At 37.2% G+C, this 27,993-nt stretch overlaps 1 protein-coding gene across 1 annotated transcript; it reads right to left on the minus strand.

Annotated features, from left to right (window-relative positions):
• Nucleotides 1–360: 360 nt before the first annotated feature.
• On the minus strand, nucleotides 361–27,655 carry VRK1 (Serine/threonine-protein kinase vrk1). The gene is made up of 12 exons (XM_051213434.1): nucleotides 27,576–27,655; nucleotides 27,166–27,539; nucleotides 27,085–27,128; nucleotides 26,981–27,050; nucleotides 23,790–23,980; nucleotides 22,820–22,909; nucleotides 20,988–21,114; nucleotides 19,859–19,987; nucleotides 12,325–12,444; nucleotides 10,469–10,683; nucleotides 8,536–8,750; nucleotides 361–2,074 (listed from the first exon to the last, which is right to left on the minus strand). The coding sequence occupies exons 2-12, from the start codon at nucleotides 27,314–27,316 to the stop codon at nucleotides 1,555–1,557; spliced, it is 1,872 nt and encodes a 623-aa protein (XP_051073451.1). The 5' UTR covers nucleotides 27,317–27,539; nucleotides 27,576–27,655; the 3' UTR covers nucleotides 361–1,554.
• Nucleotides 27,656–27,993: the final 338 nt, after the last annotated feature.

Here is a 27,993-nt window from a genome sequence, read left to right on the forward strand (position 1 = left end):
ATGTACATATTTTCCACTGTCTTGCTTTAGCTTATATCAGCTACAAATGTTCAAATTTCTACAGAGACTTAAGTATGAATTATCTAGTATGCAAGACATTTTATGTTCTTTTATTTCATATGTTGAATTCAATTTAGCAATTAAAATTCCATCTGACAATTAAAGTCTTAAGATAAAACATTATCAGTATTATTGAATGAAGTTAGAAATATAAATAATTGTATTAAGACTCAGAAACATGAAGCTTCTTAGTCCGATCCCTGACTAGGTTCTAAGTGTGTGTTGCTGAAGAATCCAACATTAGGATGAAACAGCTATCCCGTCCATCCTGGTTCTCAGTGATAACATCATGTTAGAATGATCCTTGACATTAAACACCAAATATCTTTTGCAAGATAGTTTGATAGAACATTTATTATCCGCCTCAACACGTTAGTTATATGGTATGAATAAATGCGTGTACATATTATCAACTATTACGGAAGACACTGCTTTTTGAGTAACATTTACTACAGAAAAAATTTAACATTACTGAGTAAACTTGACAATAATCTTAGGTTTACATTTTAAACTACTAGAAAAGTACTTGAGTAGAAAAGAACGTAGCAACAAAATAGGTAGACGCATACATTTTTTCAGTTATACACTTGGGATCTTTCATCTGTTTTACACACGATTAAATGTGTCCAACTTAAAATCGCATTTATTCTTTCACCATTCATTAGCAATAAAACTGTCGAAAAATTCAGGTTGATCATTAAGCTAAAACATATAGTTATCGCTTTATTGAATATAACAACTAATGATATTAAAGTATGTCGGCAGTTGCTACGATTTGCAACACAAAAGAAAAAATACATATGGTAAAAACAAATCTAAAGAAAGAAAATAAAATCTAGAATATAGTAGGGATATCCCAGTTTCGGATCAGTCGTTACTTGGAGGTATTTAACCAACCACTTAAGTAAATTACACTTCCTTATGTGCATCAAAACAACAGTCAGTGACAACGTAAATTGATGTCACACTTGGATCCACACAACCATGACGCTATTACTTTCTAGTAGTAATTTAGCTATTGTCCCTTGACGAAATAAAACAGCGTAGTGAAGGTTCATGACATTAACGATTGAATAGCTTTCCTTGCCAAGAACTTTGTACCCTACAACCACACGTTCGGTAGCTGTACCTCAATACTTCGAAGATATTGATGATCAAATGTCTCATTATTAGGGCAACCATACATCCCGATAATATAATAAACAAATTAAGGTGGAAAGAAACGGAGGAAGAAGTATTTTTCGATGAATAAGTGACAAAACTGAAGCATCATATATATAACTTTTTCAGATATTTAAAAAAATAAAGATCTACCACAACCTCTTCCAACAAATTGAAAAAATATGGTGATATGAATAAAATAATACATCGAACAAAAAATACCTTTACAAACAAACATAAATATCCACAGCATTTTGATCAAAGGAAATGCATTGATACACCAAAGACATAAATATACATCCACAAACAGGTATATATGCATATGAGACAGGTTCAATTGAAATTCATTTCTGCAAGTTTCAAAGCCTTACGACCTAATGCTTCAGCTTTGGCGACAGCTAACAGTTCTGGTGATGTTTGACACCAACCGGAACGTCTACGATCAGCGGTTAAAGACGTAAACTCTGGGGATTTAAGCAGGGATTGCTTTGAAGTAGAACTTGTTAGTGGTTGACGTTTCTGTTGTTGTGATTGTTTGACAAACGATGATTGCTTCGGTGATTGAAGTTTAGGCGCTGATTTCAATGTATCTTTACGAGATTTAGACAAGTTATGTTGACTAACAAATGACTCATCATTATCACTGTCTGAAAACAAATCAATAAGTCGAGTTCGGACACGTTGTTGAACTGCAGAATTATCATGTTTACTACTACTAGTACTACTAGGACTCAAAAATCTATTACCGGATACCGTCGACATAAGTCCACCACCATCAGGAGTAGATGCTTTAGTTGGTGAATTTAAACATATCGATCGAGAATTCAACGTTTTCACATTAGTTCTTTTAGAGCTGAATAATTGTAGAATGAGAAATTTAAGCGAAAAAAAACAATAATTAATACAACATTTAGGATATAATAATTTTAGCTTATTAATATGACGGAAATTTCACTTTATATTCTTACAAATTTAGGTTGGCAGTTTTAAATTGTACATTAATCTAAAAGAGACAGATCTATCTATTTATGAACTGATAATGATATGAAAAACAATTAGGAATCGTTGAACAGTGAAATACAATATTATTAGAATAAAATATAACTTATTTACTAACAAGTTTATAAACTTGACCTAGAGACATTAAAGATGGAAAGGGACTTGAACATGCAACCAATTAGTTGAAAGTTAAGTAGTGTGACCGTCAACCCACCGCTGTTACATAATCATCAACTTCACTTGAAGATCAGTCATCAACACAGTTATTACCATAACTTAAGAATGGTGCTTGTTAACAATAGGTTTGGTACATGACTTTTAACCACACCCTAGTTCCATAGAAAACTCTAAGACTTGGAACTCAAACGGGAAATAAAAGGGAGAAAGTATGAAAAGAAACATTACTTCTAAAGTTAGTTTAAGTACTGAAAACACTGACATTTGTAGATTACTAGATTATTAGATCGCTCCAAATGAATCTTCTTTTAAAGTAATCTACAATGACATTTATTAGTTTGTATGGTCTTGACATTTTGGAAGCTCTTGGAACTATGCTAAAATAGGAAATTGTTCAATCAGGATATAGCGCATAATTTGCCTTTTTCATTCGACGATGATTGAACGAAGAGTTTGTAGCTTTTAAAAATCTTTCCGAACACTCTTGAGGGCTCCCAACAGTTAAGGAACTTGAAATTCCTCAGGTTAGTGACAGTTAGACCTTAGAATGTATATCCTTAAATTATTTCATAATGGTTTATAAGTTTGAAAACCTCTTGAACAACATTAATTTGGATTTAAAATACTCATAAGTTCATTGATTTCATCAACTAGGACTATTATGAACAACATAATGATCATAAGAGATTTAATTGAAGGAATCGTGTGGAGGTTGATTGAATTTGCAAATTGTTTGTCATAGATTGATCTCAAATGAAGTATTATTTAAAAAACAGGAGCATTGAACAACTGTTCCTTCATAGTATGATGCTCCTCAGCAGTATGCACCCACGACCCAACCAGTGATTAAATCCAGATGAACGGTTGGGTATTTATGGGACAGCACGACGATTACTCCAATCTCATTGATGACAACTGTTTCGCCACTGATATGTTAGAAGTTTAGCGCACAATACTTATTACTAGAAATTTAGGAACATCTAAAACAGGGGATTCTTCGAATCATTTAAATGGCAGTTATAACTTAACGACGGTCCAGATTATCTGTAGTACAACAGGTTGCCCTCCCCCACCTGCTTCGGTCTGGGGACCTGGGCAGTATAACAGCCCATACACAAATAAAATGAAAATGACGATAGTTACTGAAAATTCTATTTACGCTTCGATCGACAGTCAAACAATTCACATTATCAATATTATTATTATTATTATTATTATTATTATTATTATTATTATCAATATTATTATTATTATTATTATTATCAATATTATTATTATTATCAATATTATTATTATTATTATCAATATTATTATTATTATTACTATTATTATTATTATTATTATTATTATTATTATTATTATTATTATTATTATTATTATTAACCACGTCATTTATTCACTCTCTTTGATTCCCAATCTGTTTATCCTTATTTTTCAACTTATACAGCAGCTCACCAATGGTGGAAACTCGGTTCTATCTAAACGATCTCGAATCACTGCCTGGTTGAAAATTATATGCTACCACCAAATACGAATACTGAAGCAGTTTTTCTGAAACTACGTGCACCATTCTGGCTGCCTTCAACGTTCGCACACTTATGCAGGTCGGACAACAGATAGGAAAGTTTCGATAATGATATTAGAAGACGAAGATTATCGAAATTTATCAAAGGGATTAATTGTTTTAAAGATAGGAAAGTCTTAATATCGACGTTTGTTGTCTATCCGAGACCCGTATTCAAGACTCTGGTGAAGTACTACAAATTTGCTCTCCATCTATCGCTTCAAAAAGCTTGTTTTACGTGCGCTTATCCGGGGACCCTGTGGCATCTTCGTCTGGTCTTGCTGGCGTTGGTGTCGCACTAAGCGCTAGAGCTGAGGCAGCACTAATCGATCGGATCCCCATTAACAGTCGGTTATGTGCTGTTAGATTAGAAAGTTCCATCAAAGTGAGAAGAAATCGGCGCGAGAAACGATGTCTCTTCGTCATCTCCACCTATGCCCCGACAGATTGCAGCCCGGATGCAATCAAGGATGAGTTTTACCACCAGTTATCTGTTCTTCTACAGAAAGTGCGTTCAACAGATATTGTTGTACTAGCCGGAGACTTGGATGCTCAGGTCAGGCGTCTAGGCACAGAAGAGAGTCGTTTAGGTGGCCGATGGGGACTTGTTGGTCGCAGGTCAGATAACGGGGACCGTCTACTGCAACTGTGTACAGACCACAACCTATTTCTGGCTAGCACCAACTTTCGGCACAGTCATCGCCGATGTGCCACCTGGCGTCCTCCCTCTGCATCCCAAGCCTGGACTCATATTGATCACATCGCGATCAGCTACCGCTGGCGTGGTTGTGTACAAGACTGCCGCTCCTTTTGGAGTACCTATCTGGACTCTGACCATGCCTTGGTCTGTGCCAATCTTACCCTAATTTTCAGTGACCAACAAAGTGACCGCCACCAACGGATTGATGTCAGCAAATTGCTTGCAACTTCTGTTGCTAGTAAGTATAGAACTGAGCTAGCCTCTAGGCTAGCTACCATTCCACCGAAAAGTATAGATGAGCATTGGTTGTAACTGCATGACGCCATCAAAATGGCGAGTAAAGCCGCGTGCGGCTCCGCGAAACGTCCCGCCTACAAGCACTGGGTTTCTTCAGGCTCCTTACAACTCATCGAAGCCCGTCGGTCTACTCCGGGTGACCACGAGTATGACCACAAATGAAGGATGTTACGTAAGGAAATTGGGCAAAGCTTGCGTAAGGACCGAGAAGCCTGGTGGTCGGAGCATGCTAATGAGCTGGAAGCAGCAGCTGCATCTGGTAATTACCAGCAGCTCTTCCAACTTATCCGAGCCACTGGCAGCAAGAAGTCCGTGTGATCGAAACAATCTGCGAGGATGATGGGATGCCAATCACTAACATCCATCGACGTCTTGGACGATGGGCAGAGTTTTTCGAAGGGCAGTTGAACTGGCCTGCTGCTCCGGCAACATCGGTCAGACTGTCCTGCCCTCCATGGCCGGTGACGACTGATCCACCAAATGAGGAGGAAGTCCGCAAGGAACTCCAACTCTTGAAGCGTTACAAATCACCTGGCCCAGATGACTTACCTCCGGCTCTTTTTAAAGATGGTGGTGACTTTCTGACTAAGGAATTGACGACGTTGTTCACAAAGGTTTGGGAACTAGAGAGTGTACCAACGTCATGGAATGAGTCGATAGTTGTCCCTATCTATAAAAACGGTTCACGTCGTTCCTGTAACAACTATCGGGGGATAAGTCTACTTCCGATTGCGTACAAGCTATTGGCTTCCGTTATACTTCGTAGGTTGTTCAAAACCCGAGAAAGATTGACTCGCGAGGAGCAGGCTGGGTTTCGTTCTGGTCGAGGATGTATTGATCATATCTTCACCCTCCGCCAAATGTTAGAACACCGTCATACTTATCAAAGGCCAACAATCGTAGTGTTTCTTGACATCAGGGCTCCTTCGATTCGTTGGACAGGACTGTTCTCTGGGATTGTCTATTGAAGAAGGGTGTGCCTGAGAAGTTTATTAACATCCTAAAAGCCCTATATACAAACACCTTAGGCAGAGTGAAGGGATACAACCACCTCTCTCCATTGTTCCATTCAAGCAGTGGGGTTAGGCAGGGTTGCCCAATCTCACCATTCCTCTTCAACTTTGCCATCGATGACATTCTGGAAACAGCTCTGATGAATGTAAGTAATGGTGGTGTGGATCTGTTGCCTGGAGAAAGACTTCTCGACCTTGAGTATGCGGACGATACTGTCTTACTGTGCGATAATGCCCAAGGCATGCAACCCGCACTTAATCAGTTGGCAATCAGTGTCCGTAGGTATGGTATGTGCTTTGCACCTTCGAAGTGCAAAGTACTTCTACAAGACTGACAGGATTCTAATCCTGTACTCACCCTGGATGGTGAGCAGATACAAGTAGTCGAGTTCATTTATCTAGGTAGCTGTATAAGTGCTGGTGGGGGTGTGAGTGATGAGATCAATGCACGTATAGTGAAAGCCAGAGCGGATTATGCTAATCTGGGCCATCTTTGGCGCCTTCGTGATGTTAGTCTGGCTGTAAAAGGTCGGATCTACAACGCGTCGGTGAAAGCAGTTTTGCTCTATGCTTGTGAAACCTGGTCTCTCCGAGTTGAGGACGTTAGACGACTCTCTGTGTTTGATCATCGTTGTTTCCGAAGGACTGCTGACATCCAGTGGCAACACCATGTCAGTAATGCAGAGGTTCGGCATCGTGTGTTCAGGTGCAAAGACGATAATCCAATTGGTGTCACCATCTTGAAACATAGACTTTGGTGGCTTGAACATGTTCTACGAATGTCGCCGAGAGAATTCAACGTCGTGCATTATCTGCCAACGCTGGGACTGGCTGGAAAAAGCGGAGAGGTGGTCAGTGTATGACACGGTGTCGTGGTATGAAAGAAAGCTGCAAAGGGCTGGCTTCTGTTGGTCCTTCACGACTCCCTGGCTGGGGTCCGAGAGATGGTGCAACATTGGCTATAGACGTTATCAGATATGGCTCAGAGTAGAAGCCAGTGACGATCCTGCTGCAACCTACTTTTACTTTCTTCATAAAAAAAGGTTGTATCTTCCTTAACTGAAAGAATTCTTCTGGTCGTACCTTTCCGTTTCCCCCATTATTATTATTATTATTATTATTATTATTACACTACCTTACACTAATCTGTGGTCGTTATTGTTCTTTTTCTTATACGCACATTACCTTTTTTCTCTTCCCATTCTCATTGTTTTGTGTGGCACATATATATGGTGCCCCCTTGTACTAATATTTGTGTTCAAATAAAATAAAGTAAACGGGTTGAGGATCATAAAGGTGTTTCGTGTTATCTGGGCTATCTGGTTTATTTATTTTTCTGATAAGAAATTTCTTGAGTCAATACTTGGTTGTTGTAGTAAAGGATTTCATTACTATATTTTGATTTTCGACACGAGCCTCAAGCATTCGTGAATTCGTTCTGGTGATCGATCACATCCGATAATGGTAGTTTATTGTCTGATTTTATCATCAATGTGGATTTTATGTCGTTGAAGATACCACTGACTAAACTGTAAAATACTTCTAGGTGATCACTTTTGATGATGGCAATGAATACATCGCCTCTAAGATTAAACAATTCAGATCAAAGAATAAAACACCTCCAAGATGATTTAGAAGTAATAAGAGATATTCACTGATGATAATGGTACACACTAAAGTTAGGCTACTGAACCAATTAAGGTGACTATCAAATAACCTATAACCTATAAATATAATTAAAATATTGGGCGAGCTGGGACTTGACTGTTTGGTGATTCAACTGTGAAAATAACTGAGAATTCAAACACCACAAGTGAGCGTTCAAATCAAAGTACCCATCCAATTGATTTTGGTCTAATATAAAACTTATATTCAAGATATATTCTTATAATTCTGAAATGAAAGTCAAGCAGGCTTACAGATATCAATCTGATTACATGAAAAAAATCTAAAACTACTAAGTAACCTAGAAATTGTTTGGGCATATGTGAAGTGTTGAACGTACTACAACAGTTATTATCAGCCACTGAAAAGAGTAGTTCTTCAACAAGTCAAAAATCATCTATTTAAAGTCAATTAGATGTGTTATAGAAGTATAAATACATGGAATGACTAACACCTGATGAAACTAAACTATATATTTTACATTATCTATTGACCTTAGTTACACAGCCATTGAAAACCAAGAAATGTTGAACAGATGCGTTGTCCTAGTATAAGACTCCCTAGCAGTAGGAAACCACGACCCCACCAGGGGTCGAGCCCAAGACCTTCGAGTTTTATGCTAAGCGCCTGACATTCGGACCACTAAGTTGAAATCTAGTGGTTAGCAATTCCAACTACAACTAACTCGCCACATTTAGCAACCATCAATCAATTCCATTAGTGGAGAACTGACTCACATGATTGAACTCCACTAGTTACAGCTTCACACTTGCACTCCGACAATTACCTTCCGAAACTATTGTTACTAAGTAGATGATTGGTGTCGATAATAATAATAATAATAATAATAATAATAATAATAATAATAATAATAATAAAGATTTGATCTTTACACTTACTTTGGTTTCGCATCAATCTCAGAAATTTTAGAGTGTTTTAGAGAGTCTACTACTTCAGACGAAGAAGTAACAGCTGGTGATACATTCTCTAACTGTTTGGAACGACCGGGTGGACGACCTCGGGCTCGTTTACTAGGTAAACTATCTGGAGTTTTTGGAATTGTATGAATAAGTTCCAAATTCTCCACTGAATTTAAAGCGCGTGAATCATTGATCTGTAGTAGTGAAATATAGAAAGAAAGTGGATATTTATCATGACAGGTTCAATAGTAAAGTATAATAGCAAAAATAAAAGTATAGGATAGCACAAGAAAACCATAAAATAAGTAAATTTGAGGAATACGTAACAGAAGTGTTCATACACAATGATCAAAATAATGAAATCTATCCTTTGCTTCTACTGCATTCTTTATAGAGCAATAAAACGAGTATATTCTCAATGAATAATATGAAAAAAGAGGGCTTCTGAAATTGATTTTTTAAGTGACAAACATATTTGCATGAAATAAAAATAGGTCAAAGCATATGAAATCTTTTCAAACGCTTTTTTATGGAAAACACTTTACATTCACCAGTAACATAGTGTAAGAAATCTGGAGTTCTCCAAATGTATATTTGGGGATAGTTGAAGCAGTTATCTCACAAGTCTTACCATAACTGGGACAATAAACTCGGTAATCAGGAGACATTTTAGGCATATTGTCCCAGCGGTTCCCCAATCGAGGATTGTTTCGTATGCTGGGACAAAGTTCTGAGTTTAAGACAGACAATCATGGAACGAAAGTTGCTTTGCTAGTGTCTATTGGTTCATCATGAATACCTGGATGAAAATCCACGGAACAAAATTCAGTAGCTTGGCACATTGTTAGAAATAATTCAGATTTCATGTTAGCGATGACTTTACCACAGTTTCTATTGTGATTTTTCATAATTAGTAAGACTTATCTTTAAACTAAATGAGGGGCGTTTTAATTGTGTTACAACTCCAACTGTATCCCTTGATGCTCACTGCTCCTCCACTACTTCAATGACTTATCTCCTTTTCACTGATTATTGTGTGGTTCGTACTTATATTACGCAACTTCAACCATAGCCAACCTCGACATGTACGGTTGGTTGGAGTAGGAACATATTGGAGGAAAGCTAACAGCGGTTAAACTAAGATAAGGTGTCAGTTCATTAAATCACTGACTGGTAGATTGAACAGTGTTAGTAGGTGTGGAGTACCTAGTCAGAATATGTACAATAACTGCGAACAGTAGTTGATGTTAAATGATGTGGTTTATAACCAGTCATTGTGGTCAAATATATCCATTCTTTACTTTTCTCTAGATTTTGAGTTCCGGAATTTCTTCATATATACGACTTCATTCTTTCTTCTTGAACGACATTCTCAAGTTTATTCTTTCTCACTATCACTGATACTGTAATTATTTTAACTCTTTTGCTATTCATTTTGTTTTGATGATTTGGTGTGTTAACTTCAATTAACGCATATTTATGTTAGAATTTACTTTAATCATGACTGACTAACTAAATTGGTTGGATCCTAGTTGACAGGCATTCATATATCATTTAAATGAATGAATTTCTTTAAAGAACTCTGGAAAACACTGACAGAAGTATATATGTAAGTTTAGATAACGGCAAAAGATGATTTTCAGAAACCCAATATCTCACTGAGAAGTAGGATAACCCCAAAGACTTTAATACGATAACTTAGGAATTTCAATTTGAACAAAAGATCGTAGTGACCACAATTGCTACTTTGACAACCACTACCATGATCTGACAATCAAACTTCCTCTAGAAGCTTCAACACTAAATATATATTATATTGAATTAAAATGAAAAAAATCTTAATTTAATAACTTTCAGTTTATCTAAATACTTTTTTCTCAATAAAAATATACTTGCAAATATATCTACCTACCTTTGAAGAATTATCTATATTATATTTACGCCGTGAAGGCGAAGCTTTGATACTTGTTTCATCCGATTCCATAGTTAATTTATAGCTTGGCACAACGGTAGATTGTTTATTGCTGAAAGAACATTTTGCATTGTACAATAATTGACGTAGACGAGAATAATCTGGTGTATCTGTATAATTCATCTTTATGATAGATTGAATAAATGCTAGTATATCTATAACAACGGAACAAAATAACATATTCTTTTCTCAAAAAAGAAAAAAAAAGCGAAACATTGGATACAAAATTTATCTATCACAATAAAAATCAATCATTAGGCTAGAGGTATCGGGGTGGTTGTCACTTCTAGGTCGCTCACATTGTGGAAGTATACTTCACCTTGAGAGATCTGGAAAGGGATTTGGGTTCATAATGGGTTTGATGACTTCAGAGTGACCGCAGAGCTCAACTGTTTGAGCCTGGTCACACATGGCTTTTGTATCCTTGGTTTCAAATGTTTTGGCCTTGATTTTAAAGGTCTTACCGTAGGCAATGGAAATCCACGGGCCAAAGTAAGGTGTGCTATTTCTAGGGGCTGACATGTCCTACCCCCCTTCAATCTCGAGAAAACAGTATAGCTGCAGATGCTGTGTGAGAGTAACATCTTACTGCTACCACACGCTAGTATAATCAGCAGTACAACTTTACCCTAGGACCATGAGTTTGTTGCTTTTAGTCTTACAGCTCTCTAACAAAACTGCCTGGTATAGTATGACCTGAAGGTATGAATGTTCCACTCAACATAGCTAGATTGGATCAGTTACGATCAAGTCGCAATAACAACATAAACATAAACAAACATTAATGTCGATATTATTAGCATTATAATTTCTGTAAGGGTTTGTATATATACTCGTTATTCATATACAAGACTGCGTTTGAACCAGTCTCTGAGTATGAACCGGTGAAGCGGACACTAATAGTACCTTTAGCTACAAGTTGAATAGACATTTGATAGAGCGACTATATCTGAATACACTGAGAACTCATTCATTTTGCCTCTTGTCATATCTTTTTTATCAATAAATGATTTGTGTTGTTAGTCTTGAATGCCCATACACTATTTCAAAATGCAAAAGCTTGGAATAACGTATATCTTGTTAGCCATTGTTTCAAATTGTTCCGGTTGTAATCACAGATCTTAAATCACTTAGGCTAGTCGATAGCAATTTATGGTGTTTAAGAATGTACAGATATTTTTGTACAGTAACAAAATAAAGAAAACGTTTTACTATACCAAATAATGTTTCATAAGATAATTTCGAGAATTGGTCTACAGGAAGGACCATTTATCGACTGTGAATAAGCAGATGAAATAGTCCATTTTGGTGATGACGATATAATTTAGTCCTTCGATCGCCCTGAATAACAATACAAGCACGTTTATGGTGTGTTTCACTCCGTCTAAATGTAAAATATTGTTTCAGGAATGGTCTGCATTATCCCTTAGATTGGTCATAAGGAGTGAAGTGATTGATTGAATCAACTATCCCACTCAATTTGAAAGTTTAATCAGCCCTGCTGGGGTAGTGCCTAATGAAATATAAACACGGATTCTTAAGGCGCCCTTCGCTCAACCAACATACGTCACTTGTAGTATAGGTGAGATATCCGTTTACCAAGTAAAGAGCGAATATAGTTCACAATAGTCTGCGTTGCATTATTCTAAGACTCTGAAACATAGTTTACAAAAGTAGAAGAAATATGTAGGCGGCAAGCTTAAAAGCATTTTTGATCACGACTGATTGATTAACCTTCTGAGAAAATGTTACCAAATGTAGTAAGTAAATAGAAAAATACAAATATTAAAACCAACCAGGATTAGGTCCGTAACCAGCTTGTGATACCAATTCAGCAGGGTTTCTCATTGTTTTCTCTTTAAAGGTAGCCACAGCCACTTTCACACGATCAGGGACATTTGCACGCAGTTTTGGATCTACATAAACAGGTGAGTGGGGAGGTTAGAATAAAAATACTGTCCTATTATTTAACATGATAGATACTGGGTAATACCATAAAAGATGCATTATTTCAAATATTTTTATATTGTGTTAGTGGTTTTCGTGACTTCATCATTTATGGCAAGCATTCTGGGAATGGATAAATATCAGTTGAATAACTGGTTAGAAATCAGGCAGCAATTAATGGTTTGCTGAGCAGTAGTTCGCTTCGTTCTACTTTATAGGTGTGAAAAACGGCCACTAAAAATAGAGGAGATTCGCAGATTACTAGTATTCAATCACAGACATCCTCAAACAATTTTTCGTGTATTTTGAGACCACTGAGTAAGCAGTGCCTGAGTTAGGAATAGAGTACTGGGTAAAGATAGCAAATCGATTGTGAGGTATTAAATATTCATCAAATGAGGTGACTAAGACACGTAATATATATGCCAAACCACCGACTACTTTGACGAGTGATCTTGTCTGGTGTAGGAGTATGTTTGAAAAAAGCTAGGGTTGGCCAAACCAAAACATGGCACCAGTCCATGTAATCGTTGACGAATGGTGTAGACTACATGGTTGGAGTCCGTATGATTATCGTAACCAATGGTTAGAGACTTTGAATGACATGGCTCGAAATCGTTTGCAACGGCGGAAGTGTATCCATTCTTTATCTTCCTTCAAATTTTAGGCTTCTGAATTCCCCATAACTTTCATTGTCTTTATTTCACTAATTTATATTTTTTGAGTCGCAACCTTCAAAGCTTAGACTTTTCTGTCACTACTAAAACTGTTAATACCTCTACTGCTCTTAAATGTTGCCTGACAATTTCATTTCTCCGTTCTATTGGTGTATGGCAACTTGAACCAATGTACATACGTACATTTTGTTTCATGTTGCCCCTGACTGAATGAGCACTCAGCCAGTCAGCTAAAACGTAGGATCAGGCACATATATGCATCAGTTCAAGTTGCCATACCTCATTAGCACAGCAAAATAAACACCGGATTCATAAAAGTAGTTAATTCAATGGTGGTAATATATAAAAGAAAGATTGCATATAAGGACATAGTACAGGAAGAAAGAATTAGTTCGTAGAAAGAAAGATATGAAGCGATTTTAATCTCACGGTTTAAATGAAGACCGAAAGTGTATACACCTACGCTATTGTGATCGATTCTGAGCTGTATCACCCTAAGTCTCCAACCATTGGTTACGATGGTCACGCGGACCTCAACCAAGTAGTCTGCATCTACCAACATGACACAGACTAGAGGTTAATGACTTCAAGCACTGATGCCACGTTTTGGTTTGGCTGCCCCTAGCTTTCTTCCAACCATTTCCAACACTAGTCAGCACTGAGCGTCGTGGTAATCCGGTGTTCAGGTATACACAACACGTGGTCCAACCATCTCAGTCGATGAAGACTCACAACCTCATCAACTGATTTACCATCATTCCCTAATATCCTGTGTCTAACTTCACTATTACTTAGCCGGTGATCGCAGCAGATGTGAGCAATATTTATAAGGCATCTGTGGTCAAATACTAGTAGCTTACGAGTATCTTCTACTCTTAATGACCATGTTTCGCAGCCGTAAGGTAAAACAGAACGAACTGCCGTGCAGTATACTCGTCCTTTTATTGATAGACGGATATCTCACCTTTGCCATAAGTGACGTAAGTTGGCGAAAGCCGAACGAGTTTTTCGAATCCATGCTGAGATTTCGTCAGACACCAACCCATTAGGGCTGATCAGACTTCCATGATAAGTGAAGTTGTCAATGCGTTCGACTACTCCACTCCCTATCCTTAGTTCAGGTGTTGACGCAGACCAGTCCTGAAGCAACAACTCGCATTTAGAGGGAGAGAAGGGCATTCCAAACATTCTGGTATTGTTGCTCAGTGCTACCAAAAGACTGCATTTTATCAGCGTCTTCACTAAACAGGACTATATCATCTGAATATTCTAATTCGATAAGTGGACCTTCTGGTAGGAGATCAATATCCGATAATTCAGTCGATGAGAGCGTTATTTCCATCAGTAGGTCTATGATGACGTTAAACAGAAATGGAGATAGTGGACATCCTTGACGGACACCATTTGAGGTTGCAAAAGCAGATGACAGTTCGCCATAAGCTCTGACTCGACTAGTATTGTTAGAGTAAAGAACTTTCACAAGGGTTATGTACTTCTGAGGTACGCCTTTCAGTGACAGACACTACCACAGAATCTCGCGGTCTACGGAGTCAAATGCTGCTTTCAAGTCAAGAAAGACCACCATTGTCGGACGCCGATAAGCATGCCTGTGTTCTAGAACCTGACGAATGGTGAATATGTAGTCGATGCAGCCACGACCAGGTCTAAAGCCAGCCGGATTTCGTCGTGTTTTTAGTTCACGAGTCTTAGTTATGCGTCCGATAATTATCGGAGCTAGTATTTTAGATGCTATATTAGTTAAACTAATCCCTCCATGGTTGTCACAGGGTGACTTTGACCCTCTCTTATACATTGGGACGATAAGTGATTGTGACCAGTCAGATGGGATAACGTCCAACTCCCAGATTCTAGCTAAAATTGGACCATCATCCTCAAAGATCTCTGGAACCAATCCATCTGGACCAGCTGCTCTTCCTCGTTTCAGACTAACGATAGACTTTTGAATTTCAGATAGAGTCGGGTGACCTACTACCTAATATCGAGTCATAGATTAAAAAGGAGTTAAACGGATCAAGTACATAATTATTTCTATGGACAATGGATATAGCACGTAAATTAACCATATTCCTAAAGGCTTCATCCTACCTCAATATCCCATTCACACTGTTTTGAAATGGAGGGTAGTTGTAGAGTAGCTGAAGGCCAGCTGAACTGTTCTCTAAAATGTTCTGCCCATCGTTCTAAACGTCTGGACTGAGAGCAGATGAGAGTGTCGTCTTTTTCCAAAATAGTCTCACTTACAATTAACTTATTAATTACAGTTTCTTTTATTAGTCTGAAGAGCTGTCTTGTGTTGCCTATAGCCGCCGCCTTTTCCATCTCTTTTGCTTCCGATGCCCACCACTGCTCACGGTCGTTCCTTAGACTTTTGTTTAACCCAGATCTGAATTGTTTACGCTCTTCATCGTGTTCAGAGTCTGATAGGATGGATTTACGAGAATCCATCAGTGCAATGGACCTTGAGGAAATCCATTGGTTCTTTGTAACCATGTGGTTTAAATCACTAGTAGATGTCACTGCTGTTTCCACAGCTGCTTGTATATCTTTTCAAGCAACACCTGGGTCACCTTCGTTTTCAGAACTACCTAAGTGTGACCTCAGTTGTTCCTGGAACCTACTTTTGGTTTTCCCGTTATTCATTTCAGTTCCAATGGGTCTTTTTAGTGTGGTTTTTTTGCGTCCAGTGAGGTGCAAGAAGATGCGTGCCCGTAATAGAGCATGACCGGAGTCCAAGTAGGTACTCCAGAATGGGCGATAATCTTCTACCGACCCTCTCCAACGATGACTGATGGCAATATGGTCTATTTGAGTTCATCGTTGGTTCATTGTAAAGGGTCGCCATGTCAAATGATCTCTCCTTATGCTTAAAATTAGTGTTTTCTAAGAATAAACGATTGTCTGAGCACAGTTGCAGCAGACGATCACCATTATCTGTTCGCTGTGCCGGAATACTAAAATACCCACTTAAATGCCTTTCTGTTTGGCTTAAGATACCTATCTTGGCATTAAAATCACCTACTACGAGTACTATGTCTGAACGTTTAGCTTTCTGTAAAATTCATCTTTCACTTCATCCGAGCTGCAGTCAGTGGGAACGTAGGCAGAAGCGACAAAAAGGCAACAACGTGTGACCCTATCCTTCCGAGTTCTTACGGAGCCGTTTAGCCGAACAGCACATAAACGACTGTTAACGGGGATCCCATCTAACAATGCTTGTTCCGCCCTCATGCTTAGTGCTATACCTACACCTACCGGTCTACGAGAATTGGCCATAGGGTTGCCAGATATACGGAGGGTGTATCTCGTCAGCTCTCCGTTTTGTCGAAGTGAGGTCAAGTGAATGACCACACTAGGATCCTGTATACGTGTTTCGGAGACACAGAATACATCAGTGGTACGAGATTCTAGGGTCCTAGTCAAGGAGGCCTGCTGACCGATTTGACATAGGGTGTGTACATTGAAGGCTCCAATGTGTAGTTTGGAGCGAGGTTTCAGTAGACTTGAGACAATGTTTCGTGCACTAGAATCGTTGACCATGATGACACTTGAGGAGGAAGTCAAAAAAGCAAGTTTAGAGTTGAAAGTCAATGTAGGAGGAATAATAGGAATTGAAGAGGGAGATTGATTATGAATACAGTGGTCTTGAGTGCTGTTAGAGGTATGAGGGCGGTTATCACTTCCCGTTTGCTTACACCGTGAAAGGGTTCTTCTGGAGGTACCTGAAAAGAAAATTGGATTAGAGGTGGTCTTGGTGACCTGAGAGCGTGACCGCAGTGCCCAAGGGACAACTGCTTGAGGTCGGTCACACACGACCTTTTTATGGGTAATTTTTGTGTTAGCTCCGTACTTGATGAGACCTTATCGCCGGAGACGGATATCCATGGGATAAGGCGAGGTGTACATTTTTAGGGTCGACCTTTTCTAACCCCACCCCTCCTTGTCGGAAGGCAGCATCGTTGTTATGCTGGTTGTCTGAAGTAAACACCTTACTGCTGTCACACCTCTGTACAGTCAGCAATACGACTTCGCCTTCAGACCTTGGATTTGTTGCTTTTAGTCTTACCGCTGTTCAACTGACTTTTCTGGCATAGTAGGACCTTGAAGAACGGTTGTTTCAGCCAGTATAGCTCGGTTGCTTCATCACGATAGGCAAGTCTGACCACCACTTCAAGGTAGCAACAACGGTCGGGGACTGAATGAGCAACAAACGACTGTTTTATTATTCCGTGCAGTCTTACGAAAATCATGTTATGACTGGTTATTCTACCCTGAAATTAATGGTCAGTATATATTTAAAACCTAATCCATTCATGATAAACAGAAACATTGTCATCGCATTTTCTCATGAGACACGGATTCTTCTTACAAATCACTAAAATCTTCAATGGGCTAAGACAAAACAAAACTTTAATGTGTCGTTTGTTTCCAACCCCTAAATGCCCTACTACGGCCGAGAGTGGGGAGAGTCAACTATCCCTCTCGAAATGCTCTCACACGGCCACGCGTATATAGCCTCTGCCAGGGAAGTCCTACTTACTGCTTTGTCGTGGCGGGGGTATTGTTTACGAAATTGAGAGGACGAAAAGAGAAACTCTGGTACTTTAACCGGGTTGGTGGACATGGAGAGTCCACTTAGGGGAGTTGGAAAACCCTGATTCCAAACCAACGGTGCACATGGGCTCCATTATCCTGAGGGAACAAATGGCGTATGAACCAATCGTTGGTCACCGGCTACTACAGGACTGCATCTCCTGACGTTGCTCCATTTCCTTGTGGATTAGACCTTTAGGTCAATGGCTCGGGAAGTGGCTCCCTAAGAAAACCACCTGCTTCGGCTTGTGCACCCGGTCAGTATCCTAGCCCTCACACAAATCGAGTGATTTATGTGGCGCATATCTATTTAATGCCTTCTTGTACCTATGTTTATGTGTTTAAATAAATAAAATAAATAATTTACTTAAGTAAGTATCAACCTTGATAGATCAAAAATTACTGATGCTTGATATCAGAACAGACACGAATCCTTAACTGTCTTCCTCTCTAGGTAGCTGGTTCGTCAATACGTCATTAGATCTGCTTGACAACCTGTTAAAAATCAAGATCATTTTGATGGGGTTTTGTTCTCTGAGCTGGATGGTTTGGTCGTGGAGCTTTCATCGTTCTTCTGAACGACATCATCAGCACAAACTTCAGATAGAAGTGAAGTGTTCGAATTTCTCCATATGTGTTTCACAGCTTGTTCTGTGCACCTCGATGTTGATTGGTTCTTGTTGACCTTAAATTTATCATTGTTTACTTCTTTGTTTTGGTTGTGTCTCCCATTGGTTTGATTTTTGTTCCCATATTTATGCATGGTTTTCCTGATTGGTTGATAAATTGGATTGATTTCAATATGTTTGTTGATTGCTGATTGACTTGAGTGCCAGGCTTCTAGAAATTCTCTGGTGTTTTTGGAGTTTCCTCTGTCTAAGATTTCTACATTTTCCCAATCGAATGAGTGTCCGTAGTTATCCACGTGTATTGAAATAAGTGAAGAAATATCATGGCGTTTGACTGCTAATTGATGTTCATGTAGGCGTAGGTGGAGGGGACGTCCGCTTTGTCCGATGTAGTGTTTGTCGCAGTTGGTACAGTTTATTTTGTAGATAATGTTTGATTTGTTCTCCTTTGTTATTTCATCTTTTGGTTTGCATAAGATTGATTGTAGTGATTTTGTTGGTTTGTGTGCCACACCTATCCCGAAGGTTTTCAGCAGTCTCGTTGCAGTTTCTGATATCACCCTACCGTACATACAAGGAATATCAGAAACTGCAACGAGACTGCTGAAAACCTTCGGGATAGGTGTGGCACACAAACCAACAAAATCACTACAATCAATCTTATGCAAACCAAAAGATGAAATAACAAAGGAGAACAAATCAAACATTATCTACAAAATAAACTGTACCAACTGCGACAAACACTACATCGGACAAAGCGGACGTCCCCTCCACCTACGCCTACATGAACATCAATTAGCAGTCAAACGCCATGATATTTCTTCACTTATTTCAATACACGTGGATAACTACGGACACTCATTCGATTGGGAAAATGTAGAAATCTTAGACAGAGGAAACTCCAAAAACACCAGAGAATTTCTAGAAGCCTGGCACTCAAGTCAATCAGCAATCAACAAACATATTGAAATCAATCCAATTTATCAACCAATCAGGAAAACCATGCATAAATATGGGAACAAAAATCAAACCAATGGGAGACACAACCAAAACAAAGAAGTAAACAATGATAAATTTAAGGTCAACAAGAACCAATCAACATCGAGGTGCACAGAACAAGCTGTGAAACACATATGGAGAAATTCGAACACTTCACTTCTATCTGAAGTTTGTGCTGATGATGTCGTTCAGAAGAACGATGAAAGCTCCACGACCAAACCATCCAGCTCAGAGAACAAAACTCCATCAAAATCATCCACCTGAGCTACAAATCTTCTCCACCATCTCAAAATCAAGATCATTGTATTTCAAATTTACAACTGTAGAAACACGTTCAATGAGGTTAGATGTGTGCGTTACTAGTATTCGATCAAAGATTTTTTTGAAGGGATATAAATATAAACGTGTATTTAGAGAGTGTATAAAGCAATTCACATTAAATCACGACTGCACTATAGATGAAATACCTGATATGAGATGTCCCCAAGGAAGACCTGTCGAATGCAATTGAGGGGCATTTGGATGAGATCTAGCTAACCAATGAATGAGATTGTAAACCAAAATTTCCAAATCTCCTCTACGAGATGGTGGAAGTCCTACAAATAAAAAAGACAAGTAGCACTTCACGGTAAGAAAATAATAATTTATCCAACAAAATGCATTTAACATTAGACATACATACTAATTCAGCGTGAAATACACTGGATGTAACCTATATATCTGCCTACTTTTCAATTGTTACTTAAGATATTAAACAAAATATAAGACTAAGAAAAACATACATGGTGACAAATACACTGGTAGACATGTAGAACTGCTAAGAGAACAACTGATATCATAATGCACGGCAAGAATCAAAGCTTTGAAGAATCCAGTTAACTTTGGAAGAAAAAACAACCCAAAGCACAACAGAACGTGGGATCTAGGACATAAAAAATGTGAAAAAACTCTCCTCGAACAAATATAATCAGACTATTTCCTATTAGTGTACAAAAACTACACCAAAATGACATGAACTTGAATTTGAGAGGGGCTTAACTAATCATTTAAGCCGATCCGCGTAGATTGAATTGACTAAGTGTATGGAAAACGGCTCCATAAAATTAAAGTTGATTAAGGGCTCATTGTTTAATGTTTCATATTTAAACAACCAATAATAAGATTTATCAGAAGTATAAAATAGGTAATATACATTCAGAAATCAATGTCCCGATAATACTCACAGAACATCCAAACATTGTTGAGTTATACTTTAACACTCAATACCCTATACGTAAAATAATCTCCAACTACAATTCAACGGAGTGAAGAGGAATAACTAGAAACAACCATACAAGAAGACAATAATTATTGCTACTACTCAATGCTACGACTTTCCAATAATTCAGCAAATATAACTAGTTGGGTAATTTTTCTAGCTTATAAAAAAAACTTAATACAAATACACATTATATTTCGAGTTGTATCTACATTTTACAACTGAGAAAAGTATTGAAACTTTTATTCTGAAAAAACATCAGCACAATATGTGAGTAAAAAAATCATTTAAAATAACAGATAAATGCAAAAATATAATATTCTTCTGAATATACCAACCATTATGTGCATCTCTTGAACAAAATTCTATTGTTCCATTGTGACGGAATTTTGGATCTGCCTTTTCAGCAGTATGTACACCTTTTGAACGAAATAAGTGAACTAGACCAAAGTCAGCTAAATAAACCTGAAATTAATTTTTTTTAAAAACGAGTTTGGAATGATCAAGTATGTTTTCATTTCTAATTTTATTGAGGACAAACAAAAATTCGGTGAGATTATAATTTATGGGAGACCTTTGACACATTGTAAGATGGTCTTGAAAAATTTCAACCACTTACTAGGCTCAAAATAGGGCTAAGAATTAGTGTTAGGGATCATTAGTTAGGACTAGGGATACTAACTGACACTAGCAATAATCCAAATATGCTTTGTGGCCACATGAATGAACGGACTTTGAACAAAATTCCAAAAAAACACTACTATCTTAAGTCTGATTGGTTGATCTATTAACTATAATCTTCAGTGAGATTATAAAAATTATGGTCTCGCCACAACCGGGAAAGATTTTATTCATTTTGAAGACACATATTTTACGGTTGATAACATAGTGGGAAAATGTAAAGTGTCAGTTATAAAAGTAGAACCTGATGCACATGTCCACTACCCAATCCTAAAATAACACGAAGAGATGAAAATAAAATGAATATCAAAGTAAAGTTAGTAATAATAGTGAGAAAGACCAAATGGAAAGACAGAATGCAAATGTATCTACGAAAGAATACTGAATCTTAATATCTAAAACAAGATAGAAAATAAATGTATTTGCACCATTGTAGCCAATTTTTAGTCATGCCACCTAACATCGACCGCCGATCGCAGTTAAGAACACTGTAGTAGGATCCTCGTTCACTTCTATTCTGAAACACTTTCGACAACTGTTACGGAGAAATAGTTTTTAGTGAATTGTGATGATTCACCTTTACAAGGTTGTTAAAAAGAATAAACAGGATGCTGATCAGTAGATAATGTTCAATAATACTAGGTGACCAAGCGATAACTACTAATGAGACCAGATTAGCGACTCAAATCATGGGATGTACAAGAAGGACATTGTCATTCTGTTCAAAAAAAAAGGATTTTTTAGGTAAAATAACATGTTCATATCCAAAATATTAGTTACAAATATGCGCATGATCAAATATAAAATGTTTGGAGAATATAACATTTGTAAGTTACTCATCAGCTAATAAAATAAGGACTAGATTTTAGAGCTGATTCTGACTAACCATATTAAGTCCTCCGCGAAATGATGTGGGATTTCTCCAGGGCAACTGATAAAGTGTAAGAAAGTATGATTGCTTGATCAGTTCAATATGATAATAGTTCGGTTTAATATTCGATTAGATTTCGATAAACTCAGTTATTAGTTATTTCAGTATGCATTGTACTGTGATTTCTGTTATGTGTCTATTCAATTTTGACATCTGTTCATTGAGAAATTCGTTTTTAAGCTAGTAATTAGTTGAATGTAATAAACAATTACCGAAAAGAGAAATTATGTAGAAGATGGTACTTTGTATAAAATATATTCTTCAGTCTCATGAAAGGTTTGTCTTCGCAAGAACTAAGCGGCTAGAGTCAAGAATTTCGAGAATATAGTGTTACAAAGTAATTGCAATGAGTTCACTAGGTCTTGTGTTAACATTTTTCCAATAGCGTAACATAGAGTAGGTCAAAACAACTTGTGGGGAAAATAAGTGATGTAAACCAATGCATGTCTCACATGAATTTAAAAAGGATGTTTACAGTTGCAAACGTGAAGAGGTCAGTTATATAAAGAAATTTCAAAATTAATTATCTACACAATTAATTAACTATCCAAAACTAACCTCCTGTTGCGACGTTTTATGAAGAAGATTTGATGCTTTGATATCTGCATGTGCATAGTCCCTTGAATGCAAATATTCCAACGCATTTAACTAAAACGTTTTAAAGATTATGAACTAGATAAACTATCAATACAAAAACGCTGTTAGGAAAAACGAAGGCTAATGTAATGAATTATGCAAATAATTTCAGTACCCTAAATTATGTGGAAGGTTGACAAAAATGCAATTTCAAATATATGACCTCTTCAGGGTAAATTTTACTCAATACTTTCACGTAGTGCTTCTATAAGAAGTAAGGGTGAAATCAAACGCTCAACGCCTAAAGCGGATAAGAGGAGAATCTGCCTAGGGTAGTTAGATAATTCTGAATCCAAACCACTAGTTTACATCGACTCCATAACCTTGTAGAAACAAGTTACAGATACATTTACTCTAGTCAACGGCTAATCAGGAAATCCAGTCCTTAATACTGTTATAAGGCCTAGAGAGTGCTTTTCCTCAAACAATTATCTGCTTCAATGTCGGTGACTACATTATTTTGATCAGTCTGAACTTTATATCATCTTATATCTGGGTGCGTTCCCAACTCGGCTTGGTCTATTCTCTTTCTCACTTTAATTTTAAGTATATATCCTACTCTACAACTTGTGTTTACATGAACGGCTGGTTTTAATCATTCTTCACCCAGCACGATATGATAGAAATATTATGAAAGCACAATTTTTAAAAACGGTTATTGATGAAAAATACAGTAGTCAGTACCATATCAAAATGTTATTCCTCTACCACGCTGACTTCTTCAATATGCTGTCTCAAAGTGAGATGCTTTAAATAAAAATAATAAACTCCCGAGCCCTGCGTCATTTTATCCAGTCAGAAGACATACAAATAAAGGTTTGTAGTATACACAGTATACAATAAAATCTTTTAAAAGCTAAATGACACGCAGCTTTATGGTCAAAATACTCACCACATTTGCACAGGCTTCTAGAATACCAGATGTGGATATTTCATTATTTTTTAGTGTAGTTTCCAAATCTCCAGAAAACCGATCCATTACAAGAAATCGGAGAGCTGCTTTGTTTATATTGATTGATCCACTGCTTATATACCTCGGAATACCAAGGTATTTGAGGGAGTGTTTTACTTTCCATGAATTGACTTTTATATTAACCGTGTGAAAAAAACAACAGGTAAACATTACTAAATATGAGTATGCTTAAATCTTAAATAGGAGAGAACATTTTAAAATACAAATATGTATTCGAAACCAAGCGGATTGACTGATGAGTTTACGAAATAAAACGCCTGAACAGTGATAGACATTTTTTATGGATCTTACTAACTGTAAACGCATAACGTTATTTGGGTCACAGATTCACTGAAACGATTCCCATTTATAAAGACTAAACTATCGCCATTAAATACTATGATAACAGGATAAAGATTGAAAGTGAAACCGGGACATGTTGATACGTCTATTACTTTTGATCACTGGGTTACGGATACAAAAACAGTTTACTTCAAATCAAACAGTTTGGCAATATTAATAATTTGAGCAACAAATATGACCCACATCCTAGTATAAGGACTTATATTTGGTTACCAGTTCCCACTACTTAATTGAAACAACACTTAACTTTTCTAATCCTGCAAAGGAAGCAACAAACTGAAGCACCTTAACAATCAGGCAAACATATTTGCCAGATTTTAAATACTTGTGATGACGAAAGATACCATATGACCAAAAAATTATAGAGATCCAAATCCGTAGATTTCCGGCTGCAGTCAAGTTGTTCAAATTAGCAACCCAATTCGTCAGCGAAGAATCCAAGGTAAAAAGTCCATTTTGATACATACATACTACCGGTTTGCAACAAGGACAGAAATATATACTTATAATCAATTGAAGCGCGGATACTTTTACCAGTCATTTACAAGATAAATGCTCAAAAAATGGACATTACACACAGTAAATAAGCTTAACTAAGTCCCCAGCATTTCGTATAAACTTTAGGAGTGTTGAGGTTATCTTATGCTCTATAAAATCTAGTAAGGAAGTTACGATGCTAGTTGTTAACCTGAATTCACATTTTTAGGAGCCCCAGTAGGTAGAAACAACCTGTTTCAGGACTGTGTCTTCACTAGTCTTATGTAGATAATAATCTGTTGCTCATACGCAACATTAGGCAACGTTGGTGCATCACACTGGTATCCTAACTTTTCAAACACAAGCAGACTTTATACCATTGGTTACTGCTTGAACAGCTGTAACTCATCTAATTATACTATTACATCCCAGAAATCTATTGTCTGTACATTCAAAACTACTGCGTTATCCAGAAATATGGCTGAGTAAAAACCCAGGTTGTATAAAAACTAGAATGTAAATATGGAACAGGTTCAACGGAAGTCATAAAAATGTAATCCAAAACATAATACATTATCGGATAGGGAGTTAGCTTGGACATCTCAACAGATTCCTAATATCCGTTGGTTTATCTCAACACGAAGAACGATGAAGCTTGCAAATTATCCGCCTAAAAGATTTAGAGTCTAAGGAAGAGGAAGAGCAACTGGAATACTGTTCTAAAAGCTTTCTCAGCTTATCCATGCCCGTCTGGAGAGGAAATGTGGTGCTAGTAATACAATACGAGACAAACTGAGTACGAATCATGAGAATCATTCTTGAAATACTCAGTTTACTATGCTAACAAATATAATATGCATTCTGTGCCCAACGGTGATAAACGATTGTTTGTAGCAAAAAAGGACTTTTGGTGTGCTAAAAAACACAATCACGGAGGTTCGTCTCACTTTCCAATGGTGGTAGTGATGTAGTAAAAACAAATGAATTATTTCATTCGTAACAAACAAACCATTTCTTGTGAATAAAACCACTACTGTGGCCATACTCTAAAGTAATCTGCAGGCACTTAAATCTGCTACCAATCACATCTTAAGTGTACACATTGTGGAAATAACTGGCTTTCAGATACCGGACTTTTTGTACATACCAAGAATCTCATATTCGCTACAATCAGATACATAATGAGGAACAAGAAATATTTCTTGAAACTATAAATGCTTAATAAGTTTACATTCCATAAATTTATGAACCACGTGGATTAACCTCCCAAGCTAGTTTCTTGCAAGTTGTGATATCCGATGTCTTGGAATTTCAGAATAAGGCTATATTTATTTAACATTACATACCAGTAGTAAGATTCATCAGGATTATTTCACTTTTCAATCACAACGCACGAACGGCATTTTAGAGATAGCCACAAAGGAATTCTATCGTAAGTAAACGCTTATTAACTGTGGAAAGCATATGATACACTGAATGTGATGTGAATATCAGGGAATTCATCCAAAACAAGTAACTAGCGGGAGACCATAATTTACGGACAGACCAAGAAAACTAACGCTAAAGTTTAAGATTTTGGCATACATATGGTTAAGTAGCGTTTCTGCATCATAACTGATGTCATTTCATGTTGAAAACCATTACCATAATTTCTAACCCTATCTTTAAATCCTAATCTCGATTTCCCATAATAATTTTCAACTGCTGACCGCAATAAGCAAGCGAATCCTCTCAAGGTTACTTCAGAGTCACTTAAAGGTTTCCATAAATCAGTCTAACCGAATAACTGCATAAAAATGTGGTGGTGATGGTGAACAAGACTCACTATTGTGTAGTGATGGTCACAGCTGTATGTATATGCTAAACTTTGCCTCCAAACCGACATTTTTGTACAATGGCTCTCAACAAATACGTCACTTTAGAAACAGAACACCCCATAACTTTCAATTTTCAACTATGAAGCTAAAAACAATTAGTAGCAAAGTGAGATGCATCAAGAAACAGGACACACTTTCGGATAAAGTACCTAAACACCCCTCTATTATGACTAATTCGTCTGTATGATTGGAAGATACCTTTCGAGGAGAGCATCCCCATATTTAACAAGTTATTTTACATGATGGTATGCCAAGCAATAGTTATGTTGATCGTGTATCTAATGGCAAAGGATTATTCTCCAGGTACAGCTTGAAGAGTAAAAAATTACCTTCTAAAACAATAGTTTGAACCCAAGTACGAAGCAAAGTAACAAATTTTTATACTCCTGATTAAAATACACTTGGAAAACATACTTGAGTCTTCTGAACATGCCCTCATGTAAAAGTGCATTTCCGTAAAAAGTGGCCCGTTTTCTTGCGGTTCCTGAAGATTACTTTAGAAATTCCAAAATCCTTACTATTTTAATGACATAGCGAAAATTTTTTTCGCCTTCAAGTTTGGCTGCGTCAGTTATTAAGAAGCTAAGAACCAAATTTACCTGAGTATATACGTCCAAACCCACCCTGACCAATCGCAGAACCCGTGACCCATCTCCTTTTTAATGAGTCCTGTATTAGCGTTCCGGGATCTATCGGCTGTGCCAGGCTGTACCCAGATGATTTTACGGCCCTACACCTTCGGACCGACATTTCAAAATACCAACCGCCTGTCCGACCTTGAACACATCTGAGAAGACGCTTGCTTATCGCGAGCTTACTTAATCCATGATTTGTGAATATGTACCATGACTAAAATAGGTACTAAACAAAGCTAGAAAATATCCCAGATGTCGTTTTCTTTCTCAAAAAGTATCCTTGTATGGTTTTAAATGACGGTGAGCATTTGTGAAAATGGTTAATTTCTGCAAACATCCTGTGGTGTTTGAATTAACTGATGTTTCTTTTGTACTTGTTGAATGCTTGATTTCGAATTCCAAATACAATACATTCGTTTGTGCTTGTGCCGTAATTCTTGATCCAATTGCGTTAATTCTGAGATTCCTAGTTCATACGATAATTCAAATATTATACATTCACACCAACCATTTCATCAAATTTGAACAATTATGGTTACTGGATGAAAGATTGTTTTTTATATTGACTCTGAACTTTTTCCAGTACAATAGCTCTATTTGAACGACAGACTTGGTTGTTCACAAAATACCTTGTTGCTCATACACTGTTTGTTGACATCCAGTCAGCTTCCATATCGGCAGACAATTAAAAAAGTTTTCACATGAATGAACAGACAATATATGTATCCTCATTGCTAGATAATACATTAAATATTACCTGGGACTATTTGGTATATTTTACAATCAATAATT

Source organism: Schistosoma haematobium, chromosome 1 (genome assembly GCF_000699445.3).
Source record: "Schistosoma haematobium chromosome 1, whole genome shotgun sequence".
Lineage (NCBI taxonomy): Eukaryota > Metazoa > Platyhelminthes > Trematoda > Strigeidida > Schistosomatidae > Schistosoma > Schistosoma haematobium.